The 19530-nt window shown below is 50.7% G+C and overlaps 2 protein-coding genes across 4 annotated transcripts in view; one reads left to right on the forward strand and one right to left on the reverse strand.

The window, feature by feature from the left end:
- The window catches only part of CAPN1 (calpain 1), a 30689-nt gene extending 18588 nt beyond the window's left edge, over positions 1-12101 (reverse strand). Inside the window, exons 1-10 of one of the 3 annotated variants that reach the window (XM_054439781.2) lie at positions 11986-12101; positions 10369-10636; positions 10139-10208; positions 9746-9864; positions 7285-7418; positions 6997-7165; positions 6013-6096; positions 5293-5378; positions 4845-4919; positions 4587-4747 (exon numbers count right to left, since the gene is read on the reverse strand). In XM_054439781.2, coding sequence (XP_054295756.2) covers positions 4587-4747; positions 4845-4919; positions 5293-5378; positions 6013-6096; positions 6997-7165; positions 7285-7418; positions 9746-9864; positions 10139-10208; positions 10369-10635 — 1165 coding nt within the window. In that variant the 5' untranslated portion in view covers position 10636; positions 11986-12101. The other 2 variants (XM_054439780.2, XM_054439779.2) reach the window with 2 other exon arrangements.
- Positions 11907-19364, forward strand: LOC129008055 (phosphoglycerate mutase 1-like). Its single transcript, XM_054439784.2, has 2 exons — positions 11907-12176; positions 17927-19364. The coding sequence occupies exon 2, from the start codon at positions 18045-18047 to the stop codon at positions 18432-18434; it is 390 nt and encodes a 129-aa protein (XP_054295759.1). The 5' UTR covers positions 11907-12176; positions 17927-18044; the 3' UTR covers positions 18435-19364.
- Positions 19365-19530: the final 166 nt, after the last annotated feature.

Raw genomic sequence — 19530 nt, forward strand, 5'->3', positions numbered from 1 at the left:
CAATCCCATGCATAAAAAGGGGACATTATTATACACGAGACATAAGAGTATATTAAGGGGGGGCTGGGTGCAGTGGCTCACGCCTGTAATCCCAGCACTTTGGGAGGCCAAGGCAGGAGGATCACAAGGTCAGATGATCGAGACCATGGTGAAACCCCGTCTCTACTAAAAATACAAAAAAAAAAAATTAGCCAGGTGTGGTGGTAGACACCTGTAGTCCCAGCTGCTCGGGAGGCTAAGGCAGGAGAATGGCGTGAACCCGGGAGGTGGAGCTTGCAGTGAGCTGAGATGGCACCACTGCACTCCAGCCTGGGCGACAGAGCGAGACTCCATCTCAAAAAAAAAAAAAAAAAAAAAAGAGTATATTAAGGATAACTTTGTGCTAATAACTTTGAAAACATATGCAAAGAATAAATTATTAGAAAATACAACTCAGGGCTGGGCACAGTGGCTCATGCCTGTAATCTCAGCACTTTGGGAGGCCAAGGCGGGAGGATCACTTGAGCCCAGGAATTCGAGATAAGCCTGGGCAACATAGTGAGACCCCCATCTCTATAAAAATAAAAAATTAGCCAATCATAGACGCTCACACCTGTGTAGTCCCAGCTACTCAGGAGGCTGAGGCAGGATTTGAGCTCAGGAGTTCGAGGTTGCAGTGAGTAACCTGTCTCTAAAAAACCCTGTCTGTCTTAAAAAAAAGAAAAAGAAAATACAACTCATCAAAATCGGCTCAAGAAACAGAAAATCTGAACAATTCTATAACCTTTAACTTTCAATACTGAATGTCATTAATCTTCATACAAAGAAAAAAGCAAGCCTGACAGCTTTACAGACAAGTTCTACCAACCATTCAAGCAACAAATCACTCCCATCTTAGGTAAACTCTTCTAGGAAACAGAAAAAGAGAGGCTACTTCCCACCTCACTGTACAGGACGAACATATAGCACTGATACCGGTATGGTCAGTATGAGAAAGGAAAATAACAGGCAAATGTCACTCATGACCATGTTGTTTTTATCTCAAGAATGTAAAGTTGATTTAACATTAGAAAAGCAACAAATACAATTTACCATTTTATTTTTTTTAAACAGGGTCATGTTCTGTTGCCAAGGGTGGAGTGCAGTGGCGCAAACGTGGCTCACTGTAGCTTTTACCGCCCTGGCTCAAATGATCCTCCCTCCTCAGCCTCCTAAGTGGCTGGGACTACAGGCGTGTACCACCATACCAGGCTAATTTTTTAAATTTTTTGTAGAGATGAGGTCTCACTGTATTGCCCAAGCTGTTCACAGACTCCTGGGACCATTTTAATAAATAAAAGAAAAAAGCATACTATCATCATAATATAGACAATTAAAAGTATTTAACAATATTAAACTTCATTAGTCTGATAAAAGGTATCCACAAAAAAACCTAGATTAGAAAGGTACTTAGTGGTGAAAACTTCCCCTTTAAGAGTGAGGCTTAGTTAATAGGGTTGCTCCTAAAAATAAAAATAAAAAAAAGGGAGGAACAAGAGCAGGAAGCTCTACAGTTCTAGGCAGCATATTAGACAAGAAAAAGTAACAAAAGTTGTAAGAATTAGAAAAGAAGAAACAATCTGTCATTATCTATATTCCTAATTAGAAAACCAAAAAGGGCTGGACGCAGTGGCTCACTGTAATCCCAGCACTTTGGGAGGCCAAGGCAGGCAGATCACCTGAGGTCAGGAGTTCGAGACCACCCTGGCCAACATGGTGAAACCCCATCTCTAAATAAAAATACAAAAATTGGCCATGCGTGGTGCCGCACGCCTGTAATCCCAGCTACTTGGGAAGCTGAGGCACGAGAATCACTTGAACCAGGGAAGCAGAAGGTGCAGTGAGCTAAGATTGTGCCAAAAAATACATACAGATGAATCAGTAAGATTAATTAGAGTTTTAAAAAATTTGCTGGATATAAAAAATACATCTAAAAGGTCAAATGCATGTTATCGTATGAGCAACAAGATCACTTAGGAGATGTAATTTTTAAGAACATACTATTTGTAATAGAAACAAAATTATAGTGTACCTAGCATTAAATCTCAAGAGATGTATAAATTCTTTATGATAAAAAATACAACATTCTATTGAAAGACATTAAAGGCCAAAATAAATGAAGAGAAACACCACATCCTTGGATGAGACTTAAAATTATAAAAATGTCAATTCTCCCCAAATTGGTCTGTAGGTTTCATGTAATTCCAAATTAAAATCTCAAAATGGTTTTTCAAAAGACTTGGTAAACTGATTCTAAAATTCATTTGGAAAAACAAAGGACAAGAACAGCTAAGACAGATGCAGTGGCTCACGCCTGTAATCCTAGCAATTTGGGAGGCCAAGCCAGGCGGGTCACTTGAGTTTGAGACCAGCCTGGCCAACATGGTGAAACCCCGTCTCTACTAAAAATACAAACATTAGCTGGCTGTGGTGGCGGGCACCTGTAATCACAGCTACTCAGGAGGCTGAGGCAGAAGAATCATTTGAACTCAGGAGGCGGAGGTTGCAGTGAGCCGAGATCGCGCCACTGCACTCCAGCCTGGGCAACAGAGCAAGACTCCGTCTCAAATAAAAACAAAAACAAAAACAAAACAACAAAAAAAAACAGCTAAGAGACTCTTGAAGAAGGAATTCGCCCTGTCCAACAGCAGGACTTACACATCTATAGTAATGGTTTCAATGTGTTATTGGCAGAGGGATAGACCCAGGGACAGAATGGTGAGTCCAGAAACAGACCAACACATACCTCGGGACTAGGTGAGGGCGCTAGTGCTGCTGGGGAGAGATGAGATGATGTATTTCTCAATAAATGGTACAGGGAACGGTGGTTATCTATTTGGGGAAAGACTGAAATTGGATCCCTACAAGGGAGAAGAATGCTTCAAAACAGAGGGCAGGGAGCCGTGCTGAGGATGCAGCACAGGAGAACAGAGCAGCGGCGGATCTGGCAAGGCCAAAGCTGTAAAAGGGACCTTTGAAAGGGTGGTTTTAGCAGCATAGTAGGGATGAAGCTGGACTGGGAAGGGTTAAGCAATGAAGCAGAAGTGAGAAAGGAAACAGGGAGTATGGCAATTCCTGATAAATTGTGCTTTGAAGGAGGGCGGAGAAATGAACAGGGAAGTGGGGTCGAGAGGGTTGCTTTGTGTTAAGACAGAGGACTCTCCATAATGACACTGGAGAGAGAGGTGACAGATGAAGGAGCAAATGCTTTCAGAGGTGAGGGAGAATGGGATCCGGAGCAGAGATGGGGGTCCCCATGAGCAGGGACTGTTCTGCCACTGTCGCAGGTGGGGAGGCAACGAGGACACAGGCACAGGTGCAGAAGGCTGGGGGATTTGGAGGTGGGAACACAAGGTGTCCTGCAGGATGAAGTCTATCTTTTCAATGAAGTGCAAGGCCAGGCCCGAAGGTGAGAGTAACAGTGGGGAGAAGTCAGGGTGAGAGTGGAAACGTTACTAACCAGTAGTGAAATTGCTGGGGATCCTGGAAAATGCTCATTTGAGATTTGTGGCTATGAATTTACAGGGGAAATATGGCATCGGTTATGTGATTTCTCTCCTGCCACACTCAATGGTTCCCAAGCCAGTGGAGAGCTGGGTTCCACTAGGATGGGTTTTGTGCCAGATGATGGGAGACAGGGGCCAGGGGACTGAAAGTGTTTGTAGGAACAAGATTAAAATGATAGCTCTAACCTAGGTAAGGAGAGAAGGCAAGATGGGAGAGGCAGGATGGTACACAAGTGGTGGGTTCAACAGACTGGCTTGGTCCAGGGGTTGAAGACTAAGGGAGTGGAAAGAGTCGAAGATGGAGGTCAGAGAGCGGGTGTTTGCAAGGCAAGGCAGCTCTGGTGCCCTTATGGTGGCGGGCTGAGCTAAGGTAGAGAAAAAGCATGCTGCAGGTGAGAGTGACAAGGAACTGAGAGGCCAGGCTGTGGCCCCCGTCGGCCACATGGATCTAGAAGCCCAGGGAAAGATGGCAAGAGAAGGCAGAAGGGACCTGGCGCAGTGGCACATGCCTGTAATCCCAGCACTTTGGGAGGCCAAGGTGGTCGGATCACCTGAGGTCAGGAGTTCGAGACCAGCCTGGCCAACATGGAGAAACCCTGCCTTTACTAAAAATACAAAAATTAGCTGAGTGTGGTAGTTGCCTGTAATCCCAGCTACTCGGGAGGCTAAGGCAGGAGAATTGCTTGAATCTGGGAGATGGAGGTTGTAGTGAGCCCAGGTCACTCTACTGCAGTTCAGCCTGGGCGACAGAGTGAGACTCTGTCTGAAAAAAAAAAAGAAGCGAAGGCAGGAGGGAAGGGCCCAGGAAAGGAGTGACAGGCAGGTGGCTGGATTGCCACAAGATCTTCGCCCCTCATGAGCACCCTGGGCTCAGGCCCCAGGACGGTGAGTCAAGCATGCCTCTTTAAAATTTACGAGGACATTTAATATTTTACTCCTCAAAGCAAATTCAAGAGATCAGCCTATATCTCGCAAGTGAGGAAACGGAGGCTCAGTGAGATGACGTGCCTTCAGAGCCCCTAAGCCAGGAAGCAGCAAGACCCAGAGCCCGCCCCTGTGCACCTGGGTAGTTCCGGCAGCCCCCCGCGGTGCTCCCCCGCCGCCAGGTGCCTTCGTAGAGTGTGGTGTTCCATTTGCGGATGGTCCGGCTCTTGAGGGCGTCGGGTGTGAGGTTGCAGATCTCCAGGCGGGTGAACTCCCGCATGAAGTCTCGGAATGACATCCTGAGGGGGGAGGTGCACAAGTGAGGCACAGCCCGTCAGGGCACAGAGCTGATGTGTAGGGGTGGAGAGGTGGGGTAGAAGGGGAAGGGGCGCTCACCAGAACTCCCCGTCCTCCATCTTGACCCGGAGCTGGTCCCGTTCATATGGGTCCACGTTGTTCCACTCTGAGGAGCTGTGAGGAGCAGGGCTCTGCCAGGGCTGGTGGGCACTGACCTGCCTGGCCTCTGTCCCTGGGGCCTGTCTACCCTGGCCTGTCTTCCCCCGGCCCAGCCCAGGTGGCCTCCTCAAGGTCAAGCCCCAAGGTTCCGCTTCTAGGGGGTGGTCTCATCAGGGCCAGTCTGACGCCCTGCACACACCTGACAGCTGGGCACAGGGGCCCGCACGGCCTGAGATTTGTCAGAGCAGTCCCCAAGACCCAGTCGTGTGAAGATGGGCCCCTCTGCTCAATCCTGAGTCCAGCCAGGCCTGGTAGAGCCCCGAGCAGAAATGTCGGGGCACCTAACAGTTTCCCCAAGGCACCCCAGACAGTGCCCACTGCCCCTCACCTGTCACTCCAGGCTCCCGTCCACTCCACCTCGCCCCAGGGGTTCCGCATCCGGATCAGGCTCACCATCTGGCCTCGGTAGTTCACCTATTTGCCAGAGCTCCTGTCAGTGCTAGCTTCCAGCAGGCACTTTTTTTTTTTTTGAGACAGAGTCTTGCTCTGTCACCCAGGCTGGAGTGCAGTGGTGCGATCTCAGCTCACTGCAACCTCCGCCTCCTGGGTTCAAGCAATTCAATTATCTTGCCTCAGCCTCCCAAATAGCTGGAATTACAGGCACCTGCCACCACGCCCTACTAGTTTTTGTATTTTTAGTAGAGACAGAGTTTCACCACGTTGGCCAGGCTGGTCTTGAACTCCTGACCTCAGGTGATCTGCCCACCTCAGCCTCCCAAAGTGTTGAGATTACAGGTGTGAGCCACTGCACCTGGCCCATGCACGCACTTTAACACTCCGCCTCCCATACCCTCATCCTCTCCAAGCCCTGCTCAGCACCCAGATGAAGCCTGTCCTCCTGGAGGCAGGCAGCTGCACACATGAACTAGTCAGTCAGGGCAGGACATGATAGGCATCTCAGATGGGTGTCCCCAGAAGAGAGATAAGGTGCTGCAGGAGGGGAAAGGAGGAGCCAGCACCTTCCACAGCCCTGGTCAGGTGCCAGAGAGGCAAGGACAGGCCAGGGGCAGGAACCGCCCTGCAGGGAAGGCCCCACCCAGGGCAGTACCTGCTTGGCCCCGGTCACAGAGTAGGCGTGGCCCTTCACCAGCTTCTTGAAGGTGATGGCCTCCATGTCTAGAACGCTGGAGATCTGCAGAAAGAGGCACACACTGTGGTCAGTGGCTAGGTCCCCCCACCCTATCAGATGAGCCCCCAGCACTCAGGGTCTTGGATGTTCCCACTTGCACATACAATAGTTGCTAGGAGAAGCAAGCAGGGACCCCGATCCCACCTAGTTCATCACCCGCACCTATAGGCACCCCCACATATAGATGCTGCTCTTTTGGAGAGGGGTAGCCTGGGTACCCCACCAATGCTGCCACTGGGACGGGGGAGCCCAGGCACCCCGCTGACACTGCTACTGGCCAGAGCTGACCAGAACCTGTGCGAACATGCATGTGCATACACACAGCTGTGCACAGCCCACCAGAGCCACACAGCCCTCAGTGGGCCTCATGGAGAAGGACGTGAGGACAGGAGAGTCGGTTAGAAATGGGAATGGGAGCTGGGGTTAGAGCTGCGGATGGCAGTGATACTGGGCTCAAGTCCAGCGTTGAGGAATGGGGAGCGGAGTTCAGTGTGGAAACAGAGGAGCAGGGAAGGGTGGGAATGGAGTGAGTGTGGGATTGAGGCTAGGAATGGGTGGGAACTGAGACCAGGAGATGAAATCTGAGGCTGGTGAACTGGACAGAGGATGGCATGGATCGAGATGACAGGAATGAGGGAAACAGCATGGTAGACGGTCGGGAAAACAAGCACAGGAAAGAGCCGAGGTGTGAAGTTTTGGGGGAGGAGTGGGGAGGTGAGGACAGGAGCGACACCAGGCATGGGGGGGTGGAAGTGATGGATGAGGCCGGGTACACATTCAGAGATGAAGCTTAGGTGCAGGACAGGGGTCTGGAGCGAAGCCCAGGTGGGGATTTTAGAAAATGTGACAGGTCAGGATACCAGGGTTCCAGGGTACCAAAGCATCAGGGCTGGGTGCACTCACGTCTATGGAGCAGCCCAGCAGGGAGCCCCGCTCCAGCGCCTTGAGGATGATCTGGTAGAGGTCACTGGGAGCCTTGCGCAACTCGTACCACTCAGTGACTCCGCCTGTGAAGTCCTCAAAGCCCTCCGAGGTGCTGCCCCCTGACAGGGCCTCGTAGCTGCCATTTACCCTGTGGGCAGCTCCAGGTCAGCACTCTGGCATCAAGCAGGACCCTCTGGGAAGACAGTCAGGAGCCCCCACCCCTAGGGGGAGCTGGAAGCTGCAGTTGTCCCCTCAGCCGCTACTCACTTGGCATAGGCCTTCTCAAGCAGGGCGCTCCAGAACTCGTTGCCTTCGGCAGAGTGCACGAACACTAGCTTCCCGTCCTTGATGGGCAGCAGGTCATCCACGACCACGTCCACCCACTCCCCAAATTGCCACAGCTGTGGGGGAGGGGCACGGTGAGTACCTGCTTTGGAATTCCCCAGGCCTGAGCTCCATCCTTATCTCTACCTTCCCAGATGCAGGATTCTACATCCCAGATACATACTAGATACATGTAGACTAAATCATGTAAATTAGATACATACTAGATGTATACTAGGTCAGGTATACCAGATACATAGTAGATGCATGTATACTAGATCACATATACTAGATACATACTACATGCATGTATACCTCTAGATACATGTATGCTACAGATATACTAGATACATGTATCTAGGTATTGAAGGAAATCAAAGTATTTCACCCCAAAATATACTTCTTCAACATATTTTGAGATAGCTGTTCGGAGGGTCTGCAAACAGAAGTAGCCCTGTAATACTGTCTTTTGTGGAAGAGATTTGCATCTGTAGAGAAAATCTGCATTGATGTAGCCAGGCTTTCTCTAAGGCCTTCCCTTGTCAGACTGAGAGCCTGACACCCTTTAAAGGTCTGAACGAAACAATTACCATCTATTCTCTCTGAGAGCTGCTACCTGTGAGGTTTCATCTACATAACAAGACCGCCTTTGCTACCCAGGCCCCCTTTTCTCCCCCTTCCATAGTCTATCTTGCCACTATAACCTGATTTACCACCAGAACCTGGTTTTGGCCATGTTCGAGCCCCCATTCTTCCTATAACCTCAGGATGGTATATATGCCTCTGTGCCCATTGTGGGGCTGGGGTGACCACTCTGTGGTTCCCGACCCCACGCTGCAGGCTAATCAATTTGTATGCCATTTCTCCTACTAACCTCCTTTTGTGAGCTGATTTTTCAGTGAACCTTCAGAGGGCTAAGGGGATGCTTTCCTTTGCCTGTACAATATATACTAGATACCTGCATATTTGCTGTATACTAATACATGCATACCACATATAGACATGCGTATACTTGATATGTACATGTATGCTCGAGACATACTAGCTACATGATCCTGGGAAAGTTATCGCCTCTGAGCCTCAGTTTCCCTATCCATAAAAAGGAGCAGCGGTGCCTTCTTCACAGAAGACTTAAACAAGAGCACAGGCAAAGCCTTTAGGGAGTCACTGAACAAACAGGGTTCCTCCTCAGGCACGGAGAAGTGGAAAAGCTCTGGGGCCTGGGCTTTCCGGAACTAGCCCCCTTTTAGGCCATGGCCCCCTGGCTCTTCCCTTCCTATTCTAGGGGGTTAGGGGCACCTGTGTCATTGGATGAGCAGTGAAAATGTGGCATCCAGATCCTACAACCACAAGATGGGCAGGACTGGTTCTCACAATCACGGGATTTGTTTCAGAGATGCCACAAGGGGCAGGTTTCCCAGGGCAGGGTCGGGGCCCAAGGCGTCTGGGGTCAGAAGCCACCAAGGACTCCAGGTACCATCTGAGGTGTCGGGGCCAGGACAACGGGGGGCGGGGCGGGGGTGGGGGAGGCGGCCCTAGAAGCCCAGCTTGCGGAGACTGTGGGTGGCAGATACTGAACTGGCCAATCGGAGGCCAGGGAGGAGCGTATTGGAGGAGCAAGGGAAGGGGGCGAGCCTGCGCCCCTGCAGACTAGAGCGGGTGGGTGTGGCGCTGGGCCAAAGTGGATCCTCACTGTGGGTTCCGCACCCTGGGTTCCGAGGGCCACCTCCACCCGTGCAAGGCGGGCAAGGACAGAGTAGGGTAAGGGGCCCTCTAACCAGGCAGAAGGAGGGAACACCCAGGAGTCCTTTAGGCAGGGCTGGGGCCTCCAAGGCTGGAGAGTCTCATCCAGGGTTGCTGGGCATGTCCCTCCCAAAGGCAGCTCTTGAGAACTGATTGGTGTGACTTGAAAAATGGGCCCTGGGCACACCTTCAGGAAAAGCTGGTTTACATAGACTTAATCCCGAGTCTTTCTTTTCTGCTGGGCTCAGTCAGACCTTGCCAAAGCGCAGGAGGAGTTGGGAGATAGGAGGCTTGACAGGTGGAGAAGGCCACACGTGCTGATCTGTTTTCCCCAGTGAACAGTCCTTTCTCAGATGGGGCAACTGAGACCGACCTCCGGGAGGAGCGGAATTTGTCCCACAGGATATAACACAAAAGTCTTTCTGTTCTTTCAAGCACTTTCCACCTGATACATACAATCACCTAGGAAAACTGCCAGCCGAAATACCTGCCCAGCCCAGTCACTTCACACATGACAGACCCGAGATGGCACTGAGAGGTCAAATACCTGCTAGAGGGAGGGCTGGCCCCACAGGGTGTAGCCCTAACGGCAGGTACTATGGGTCATCCTTCCACATCTCCCCCAATGCCTGCTGCCCCTCCTCCCCAGGGGGGCCCTCACCTGGAAATGGAAGATGCCGGCATAGCCATTCTGGAAGCTCTGGCCGTGTGGAACCACTCGGTGCAGGAGGGTGTCGTTGAGAGTGAGGGAGGCGATGGCCGCCAAGAGCCAGCAGTCCCCTGGGGCAGGAGGGATGCACATCAGCCTGCTCTACCAACCTGCCCCGTGGGGAAGTGGGTGCTAGGGAGAATCTGGGGTTCCTTGGCCAGGGTGCCACTTAACTCCCCTCAGCTTGCAGAAAAGACCCAGGAATCTGGGCAAACCAGCCCCATCGCTGATAGCCAGAGCTTGCCTGGGCTTGCAAGAGGGAGGGGTTGGGGCAGAGCCTGAAGGAGCGGGAATGGGGAACTACTGTGGAAAAAATACCCGGGACCCCACGCCCTGGGGGCCTACCCAGTGCTCCCTGGCAGATGTCTGTGCGGGTGGCTCCATCCACGATGAACTGGGGGTTTGACAGCAGCTCCTATGAGAGACCCAGAGTCCTGTTCCTGGGCCAGCACCTCCCAGAAATTGGCACCAGGCCACCCCAGACCCCATTCCCCACCAGGGACATGGAGTCCCATCCCTACTCCTCATCCAGGATCTGGGCTCAGCCGAGTCCCACCCAGGATGGCCCCTCTCACCGTGGGACGCTTCCACTTGATGCCATAGGTCTTGGAGGAATTGGGACCCAGGTCCTTGTAACCCAGGCTCTGGGGCACCGGGGGGAAGGCCTCATCACGGAAGAGGGTCCCACTCTGCAGGCATCGCACCCGCAGCTGCTCATAATCCTGGCCCAGGTACTTGATGGCATTCTCATGGCGGCCCAGGCCCAGCTCCCTGGCCCGCTGCTTCTGCACTTGGGCTGACACTCCGGTGCAGTACACCGGCGTGATGATCTCCTCCGACATCCTGCCGGACAGATGGGCCTGCTCAGAACCCAGGCCTTCCCAAGACTAGAACCTGGGCTCCTGCCTGCAAGCTCTGCTCTCCTGCCCCTGCTTATCCATCCCCAAACCTAGGGTTTCCCTGCCTCACTGCTCCCCTCACAGAAGTAGCGTTCTCAGCCACCTCCCGGTGCTCCCAGTGAATCCAGGAAAGGGGTTTCCCAGTTCCCAGGCGTGCCGGCCACCTCTCCTTTCCCAGATCCCATTGTCAGGGGCTTGCAGCTCTGTAGTGAGCCAGCAGGTCAGGTGGGGGAGGGCGGAGCCTCCAGACAGCACAAGGAACTGGACAGGTGGGACACAGCAGGGAAGGCCTCTTTGATCCTGTTCACGGGCCTGCAACCCCCTCCCCAAACTAACCAAGCTCCTTGTGCACCGGCCCCTTGCCGTGGGCTGAAAACCCCAGACGGTCGGGGTCCCCCTCCTCAGGCCCTCGCAGCAGGCTCGATATCAGAGCTGGTGGGCCCTAGCCCAGCCCCTGGGGACATCCCGCAGCAAGCTCGATATCAGAGCTGGTGGGCCCTAGCCCAGCCCTTGGGGACAGCGGTGAGCCAGGCTGGGACAGGCGCCTGGGCTGTGTAGCTCCGCCAGCCCCCGCCCCTGCCCCAGGCACGCAGAGGCCCCCGAGAAGGGGCCGAGCTGGGGCAGCCCCTCAGCCCAGGAGCAGTGGCCAGGGTCAAGGAATCCCGGCTCGGCTACCCAGCTTCTTACCTGGGGGAGGGGTGTTTGGGGGTCGCTGCGGTCCCTGAGGCTGGCTTCCCGGTGGCAGCTCAGGGCAGGGCCCAACCAGGAAGAGCGCTCCTCCCCGCCCTCCTCCCGCCGCCCCTCCGCCCTTCGCCCTCCCTTTCTCCTTCTCCTCCTCCTCCTCCTCCTGGGGCTCCTACCCCGCTTCCTCTCGGCTCTCCCTTATCTCTCCGGCACGGTTTCTGACTATCTCTTGCTCACGGTGTCTCCCCGCCCTTCCCTCCGCAAGCTGGGGGCCAATTCCGCGACAGGACAAATTAGTAAAAGGCAGAGCAGTCCCCGGGGAGGGACCAGCGCGGGGGGGTGGGGGGGCGCTGGGGCGCGGCGGAAGGCCACCGCGGGGAGCGGAGGGGGAGGGCCGGGCAGGGGGTATTTTTAACCAGGGGCAGCAGCTCGAGTTGCAGGGCCGGACGGCCGCACCCCACGCGCGCCCCGGCGGGCATTCCCGGGCGATCGGGCGGCGGCACCGCCTCCCGCAGCCCCGGGCCCGCCCCGTCCCCAGCTCCCCTCGCTCCGCGCGGCCGCAGCTGCTCCCGCCGCTCCCAGCCCGCCCCGGCGCGGGGCCGAGATTACCTCGGGCTGCGGCAGCTGCTCTGAGGAGGGGCCGGGCTGGCAGCCAGCAGACCCCTGCCGGACACTCAGCAAACGGCAGCCTCACCCCGCAGGGCCGCGCCGCTCCCGCCCCCGCCCCCACCCCACCGCCGCGCCCCGGCTCAGCGCTTCCCGGGGAACGCAGGGGGACCGGGCTCGCAGCGTGACCTTGGGTAAGTCCCTGCCCAGTTCGGCCCGGCTTTCCGCATGCGTGCAGCCTATGAGATGGGGTTGGGCAATTGTGGGAGCCCATCTTTCTCTAACGTTCTGGGGTTTCTTGAACCTGGAAACTTCGAGAGGTGGACATCCCTGTCCTCTCCCCCAGGCTCTCAGCCCACCCACCTGGAAGCGCACATGTGTCACCTTACCCAGGAGAGGGCGGCAGAGGCTGCGAGCAGGACGGCAGCCCCCACTCCCCACCCCCAGGACTCTGAGATCCTGGTTCACGGGCTGCAAGAAATTGGGGGGCCAGGATTCGGCGCGGAGGCCGGGGGTGTGGGTGGGGAGACTGCAGAGACTCCCGAGACTCCCCCAAGTCAGGGCTTTTCGCTGGTCTCGCAGCCCCAGCCCAGCAGCTGCTGCAGCCTTGCAGGTTGTGGATGCAGGCATTTTGCTGAGGAAACTGCATAGCGTTTCCAGGACTCTAGGGCCCACGACCCCTCAAAAGTTAAGAGCCGCTGATCTAATCTAACCCCACTTTCACCGTCAGTTAACAAAAGAGGAAAACTGAGGCCTGAGAGGGTGTGACTTGCCTGAACTCCCTAACCTGGTGAATGATGGGTGGAACCAGCTCCTGGCTTTCTGCGCAGGTGTCCAGGGACAGAGAACGGTGGTTTAAACTAGGGAGGTGGCAGGCAGAAGTAGATGGATTTGATAACTATTTAGGATACACCATCAAAATTTAACTCAAACTGGTTTACACACCTAAATATAAATGGCCAAACCATAAAACTTTTTTTTAAAAAAATGGAGATAATCTTAACAATATTGGGTTTAGAAAAGATTTCTTTTTTATTTTCTAAAGGCAGGGTCTTGCTTTCATTGACCAGGTAGGAGTGCAGTGCCCTGATCACAGCTCACTGTAACCTTAAACTCCTGGGCTCAAGAGATCCTCTCACCTCAGCCTCCTGAGTAGCTGAGACTACAGGCACGTGCCACGACACCCAGCTAATTTTTAAATTTTTTTGTAGAAATGGGGTCCTGCTGTGTTACTCAGGCTGGTCATGAACTCCTGGGCTCAAGCAGTCCTCCTACCTGAGCCTCCCAAAGTGCTGGGATTACAGGTGTGAGTTTTGGCACCTGGCCAGATTTCTTAAATATGACACAGAAAGTGTAAATGATAGAGGAAATCAATAAATTGAACTTCATCAAAATAAAACCCTTTTGTTCCTCAAAATGCACAAAACTATTAAAAATGAAAAGATAAGCCATAGACTAGGACGAATATTTGTAAAAATTCTATCTGATGTAGGACTTGTATAAAGAACTTTTACAATTGAATAAAAATCCAATAAAAATGGACAAAACATTTGTTTGTTTTCTGGTGTTTGTTTTTGTTTTTGAGATGGAGTCCCGCTCCGTCACCCAGGTTGGAGTGCAGTGGCACGATCGTGGCTCACTGCAACCTCCGCCTCCCGGGTTCACGCCATTCTCCTGCCTCAGCCTCTCCAGTAGCTGGGATTACAGGAGCCCGCCACCACGCCAGGCTAATTTTTGTATTTTTAATAGAGACAGGGTTTCACCATGTTAGCCAAGCTGGTCTCAAACTCCCGACTTCAAGTGATCTGCACGCCTCTGCCTCCCAAGGTGCTCGGATTACAGGGTGAGCCACTGTGCCTGTCAAAAAATGGACAAAACATTTGAACAGACACTTCATCCAGAAAGATCTCTGGATGGCAAATGGGCACGTGAAAAAACACTGAGTGCATTACTCTTAGGGAAATGCAAATTAAAGCCACTAGAAGGACTGCTTCTAAAAGAACACCTACTAGAATGGCTAAAATTGAAGATTGACCATACCAAGTGTTGTCATGTTGTCAAGGATATAGAAGAACTGGAGCTCTCATACACCAAGAGAGGGTAAAATGATCACCACCACTTTGGAAGACAGTTTGGCAATTTCTTTAAAATTTAGCGATACAAAGAAATCAGCCATCAAGCTACAAAAAGACATAGCATAACCTTAAATGCATATTGCTAAGTAAAACAGGCCGGTATTAAAAAGCCACATACTGTATGATTCCAATAACTCTATATGACGTTCTAGAAAAGGCAAAACTAGCAATAGTAAAAAGATCAGCAGTTGCCAGGGATTCAGAGGGGTAGGAGAGGAATGGAGCACAGGGCATTTTTAGCACAGCAAAACTATTCTGTATGATACTGTAATGACGGATGCATGACATGCATTTATCCAAACCCGCAGAATGTACAAGACTAAGAGTGAACCTTAATGTAAACTATGGACTTGAATTAATAATATTGTGTTAATATTGGTTCATCAGTGATTACAGATATACCACAGGCTGAGCGCGGTGGCTCACCCCGTAATCCCACCACTTTAGGAGGCTGAGGTGGGTGGATCACATAAGGTCAGGAGTTCGAGAGACAAGCCTGGCCAACATGGTGAAACCCCGTCTCTACTAAAAAATACAAAAATTAGCTGGGCCTGGTGGTGGGCTCCTGTAGTCCCCACTACTAGGGAGGCTGAGGTAGGAGAATCACTTGAACCCAGGAGGTGGAGGCTGCAGTGAGCCAAGATCACACCATTGCACTCCAGCCTGGGCGACAAGAGCAAAACTCCGTCTCAAAAAAAAAAAAAAAATAGAACTTAGTCACTGGTTAGATATGGCTCTTGGACACCAGGAGAGACCAAAGACAACTTCAGACCCTGGATCTGGCTTGAGCACCTGCGTAGATTAAAGAGAAGGGGGAATGCACTAAGCTGGGGGGACAGTATGGGATCAGGGTATGGGGTATCTTTGGGATCCCCCTATCCAAGAGGAGATTCCTAGGGGTGAGGAACAGACCTTGTGCTCAAAATAGAGGTACAAATTTGGGGGTCACTAGCCACCAAAAAGCAGAGGCAAGGGGGCTGACACCTTGGTCTGCATATGAAGATGCTTCATATAGATGTCAATTATCCTTAAATTAATCTCTAAGTGTATCATAATGAAATTTTATCACAATGAAATTTATTTATCACAATGAAAAATTTTAAGAGTTTTCTGGTGAGAAATAAGGAGGGACTAGAAAAGCTGATTTAAAGGTCATATGGCAAATTAAACAAGTAGGAAACTTCTGAAAATAAAAGACATAATGAGTATAGACTAATCCTACCAGATATTAAAACACAACAAATCTATGATTAAAAGGTAATAATTAAAGAGGGTTACTGACACATAGAGATCAATGGAAGACAGAGAAATTTAGAAACAGATTCAAATACAGGCAGGAATGTAGTAGATGATAAAAGTACCATTTCTAATCTGTTGAGAAAAGATGAGTTAATAAAAGACATTAAGAAGAAAAGGGAGCAATCTGGAAAAAAAAGTAAGTTGGATTCATAATTTGTATCTTAGAAAAAATTACAGATGAACTCGATTTATAGGTTTGGAATATGTTGTTCCTAATGAAAAAAACATTTAAAAAGGCTGGGTGTGGTGGCTCACACCTGTAATCCTAGCACTTTGGGAGGTCAAGGTAGATGGATCACCTGAGGTCAGGAGTTCACAACCAGCCTGGCCAATATGGTGAAACCCCGTCTCTACTAAAAATACAAAAAAACAAAACAAAAAAATAGCCGGGCATGGTGGGTGGCAGGCGTTTGTAATCCCAGCTACTCGGGAGGCTGAGGCAGGAGAATTGTTTGAACCCGGGGGGTGGAGGTTGCAGTGAGCCGAGATTGCACCACTTCACTCCAGCCTGAGCAAAAGAGTGAGACTCTGTCTCAAAAAAATAAATAAATAAAAATTTTAAAACAAATTAAAAAATAAAAACTCAAGGTTTGGTGTGGTACCTCACACCACCTGTAATCCCAGCATTTTGGGAGCCTGAGGTGGGAGGCTCTCTTGAGCCTAGGGGTTCGAGGCCTCAGTGAGCTATGATTGCACCACTGCACTCTAGCCTGGGCAACAAAGCAAGACTCCAGCTCTAAAAAAACAATAAAAAATAGGCCAAGCGCGGTGGCTCATGCCTGTAATCCCAGCACTTTGGGAGGCCGAGGCAGGCGGATCACGAGGTCAGGAGTTCGAGACCATCCTGGCTACTAACACGGTGAAACCCTGTCTCTACTAAAAATACAAAAAAAGTTAGCCGGGCGTGGTGGCAGGCGCCTGTAGTCCCAGCTACTCGGGAGGCTGAGGCAGGAGAATGGCGTGAATCCAGGAGGCAGAGTTTGCAGTGAGCCAAGATCGCGCCACTGCACCCCAGCCTGGGCGACAGAGTGAGACTCCGTCTCAAAATAAATAAATAAATAAATAAAAATAAAATAAAATAAATGTTAACCCTCAATATTTAAACGTACAAAAATGAAAACAAAAATACAGCCAGAGGCTGGCTGGGCACGGTGGCTCCTTCCTGTAATCCTAGCACTTTGGGAGGCCGAGGTGGGTGGATCATTTGAGGTCAGGTGTTCAAGACCAGCCTGGCCAGCATCGTGAAACCCTGTTTCTACTAAAAATACAAAAATCAGCTGGGCATGGTGGCACATGCCAGCAATCCCAGCTACTTGGGAGACTGAGGCATGAGAATTGCTTGAACCCGGGAGACGGAGGCGGAGGTTGCGGTGAGCAGAGATCGCACCATTGCACTCCAGCCTGGGCAACAGGAGCAAAACTCCATCTCAAAAAAAAAAAAAAAAAAAAAAATACAGCCAGGAGCTAAAGGAGAAACTTTTTGTATCATCTCAGTGTGGAAACGGTCTTTTTAACTATGACACAAAACCCAAAGGTAATAAAATTGCATTTTTTACTACATTAAAAATCCATACAGTTATGTCAAAATGATGGACTGAAGAAAACATTTACAATTAACATCTTAAAGGAGTATTTTTCTCCATATACATATATAAAAAATCATGGTCTGGGTGTGGTCGCTTATTCCTATAATCCTAACACTTTGGGAGGCCTAAACAGGAGGACTGATTGAGGCTAGGAGTTTGAGACTAGCCTGGACAACATGATGAGACCCCATCTATAAAAAAAATTAGAAAATTAGCCAGGTGTGGTGGTGCATGCCTGTCATCCCAGCTACTCCAGAGGCTGAGATGGGAGGGTGGCTTGAGCCCAGGAGTTGGAGGCTGCAGTGAGCTATGATTGTGCCACTTCTCTCCAGGCTGGGCAACAGAGCAAGATGCTGTCTCTAAGAATAAAATAAAAGTAAATCCCAGCACTTTGGGAGGCCAAAGTGGGTAGATTGCTTAAGCCCAGGAGTTCGAGATCAGCCTGGACAATACGGTGAGACCCTGTCTGTACCAAAAATACAAAAAGTTATCTGGGCATGGTGGCCTGTAGTCCCAGCTATCCCAGAGGTCAAGGCTGCAGTGAGCTGTGATCGCGCCACTGTATTACAGCCTGGATGACAAAGCAAGACCCTGTCTCAAAAAAAAAAAAAAGTTCACAAATAAAAGAAGACAAATAGCTCTTAAACATATGACAAGATGTTGAGCTCACTGAAAAGCAAATATGAATTAAAATTTCACCAAGAGACTGTTTTCCACTTAGCAGTTTGGCAAAGATAAAAATCTGGCACCTCATGGCTGGGCGCGGTGGCTCACACCTGTAATCCCAGCACTCTGGGAGGCCGAGTGGGCAGATCACAAGGTCAGGAGGTCGAGATCAGCCTGACCAACATGATGAAACCCCCTCTCTACTAAAAATACAAAAAAAAATTAATCAGGCGTGGTGACGCGCGTCTGTAATCCCAGCTACTCAGGAGGCTGAGGCAGGAGAATCGCTTGAACCAGAGAGGCGGAGGTTGCTGCAAAGCATGGTGAGGCCCAGTTGAAGATCTGGAGGCGCTCCTATGATGTCCCACCACCTCTGATGGAGCCCGACCATCCTTTCTACAGCAACATCAGTAAGGATCGCAGGCATGCAGACCTCACAGAAGATCAGCTACCCTCCTGTGAGAGTCTGAAGGACACTATTGCCAGAACTCTGCCTTTCTGGAATGAAGAAATAGTTCCCCAGATCAAGGAGGGGAAATGTGTACTGATTGCAGCCCATGGCAACAGCCTCCAGGGCATTGTCAAGCATCTGGAGGGTCTCTCTGAAGAGGCTATCATGGAGCTGAACCTGCCGACTGGTATTCCCATTGTCTATGAATTGGACAAGAACTTGAAGCCTATCAAGCCCATGCAGTTTCTGGGGGATGAAGAGATGGTGCGCAAAGCCATGGAAGCTGTGGCTGCCCAGGGCAAGGCCAAGAAGTGAAGGCCAGCGGGGAGGATACTGTCCCCAGGAGCACCCTCCCTGCCTGTCTTGTCCCTCTGCCCCTCCCACCTGCACATGTCACACTGACCACATCTGTAGACATCTTGAGTTGTACCTGCAGATGGGGACCAGTGACTCCCATTTTCATTTTAGCTATTTGGTCTCCTGCACCCACTCCCTTCATACAATCTAGTCAGAATAGCATTTCTACAGCACAGGTTCTCAGTCCAAGCTGTGGAAAAGCTCCCCTTATCCAACAGAGTTTAAAAGTAGTGACTTGGGTTTTTGCAAGTTGCTTTGTTTACTAAGGACTTGTGGGGAGGAACCATGCTAAGCCATGACCAATGAGGAGAAGCAACAGAGCCTGTCTGTCCCCAGGAGCCAGTCCTCTGCTCTTCTGCAGTCAGGCCACTGCCTGGGGGCTCTAGTCATTCCAGTGGAAGATGAATGTAACCTGCATGGTGATATGACAACTGTTTCCTCCCTGACCCCAGAGGAGCTGGCTCTAGAAGGTTGGGATCAATCCTGAATTTAGTTATGTGTTACATTTAATTTAAAAAGTATAGTATATATAAATAATACAAAACAATAACCCTTCTGGGGTTTTTTGTGGCGGTTGAATAGTCCCACATGTGGTCATCAGAAAATAAGCCATTCCTCATACCCATATAGGATCAGCTCCTTGACCTCTGAGGGGCAGGAGTGCTTCCTGGTGTGTGTATTAGAACCCTTCCTGCCTTGTTTCGTGGCAGTGAAATGCCTCTTGGTCCTGTCCAAGTGTGTCTTTCACTGATTTCTGAATCATGTTCTACTTGCTTGGCCCTGCCACATGGGTCCAATGTTCATCTGAGCATAATTGTACTCAATCCTTTTTCCAGATCAGTATAATAAAGGAGTGATGTGAAAAAAAAAGAAAAGAAAAAAAGAAATTAACCCTTTTGAGTCCTCATGTCTCTTGGGGGAGAGGGGGTTGTTTATTATAATTACAATATTATATTTGACTGAAGCTCAAGGAAGGGATCAAGTCTTATTCCTAAGTAAACCTGGCCCTGAAGGCATTTCTAGACTAAATAAAGAGCTGTTTTCCATTCAAGTT

The sequence above is a fragment of the Pongo pygmaeus genome, chromosome 9 (assembly GCF_028885625.2).
Source record: "Pongo pygmaeus isolate AG05252 chromosome 9, NHGRI_mPonPyg2-v2.0_pri, whole genome shotgun sequence".
NCBI classification, from domain to species: Eukaryota; Metazoa; Chordata; class Mammalia; order Primates; family Hominidae; genus Pongo; species Pongo pygmaeus.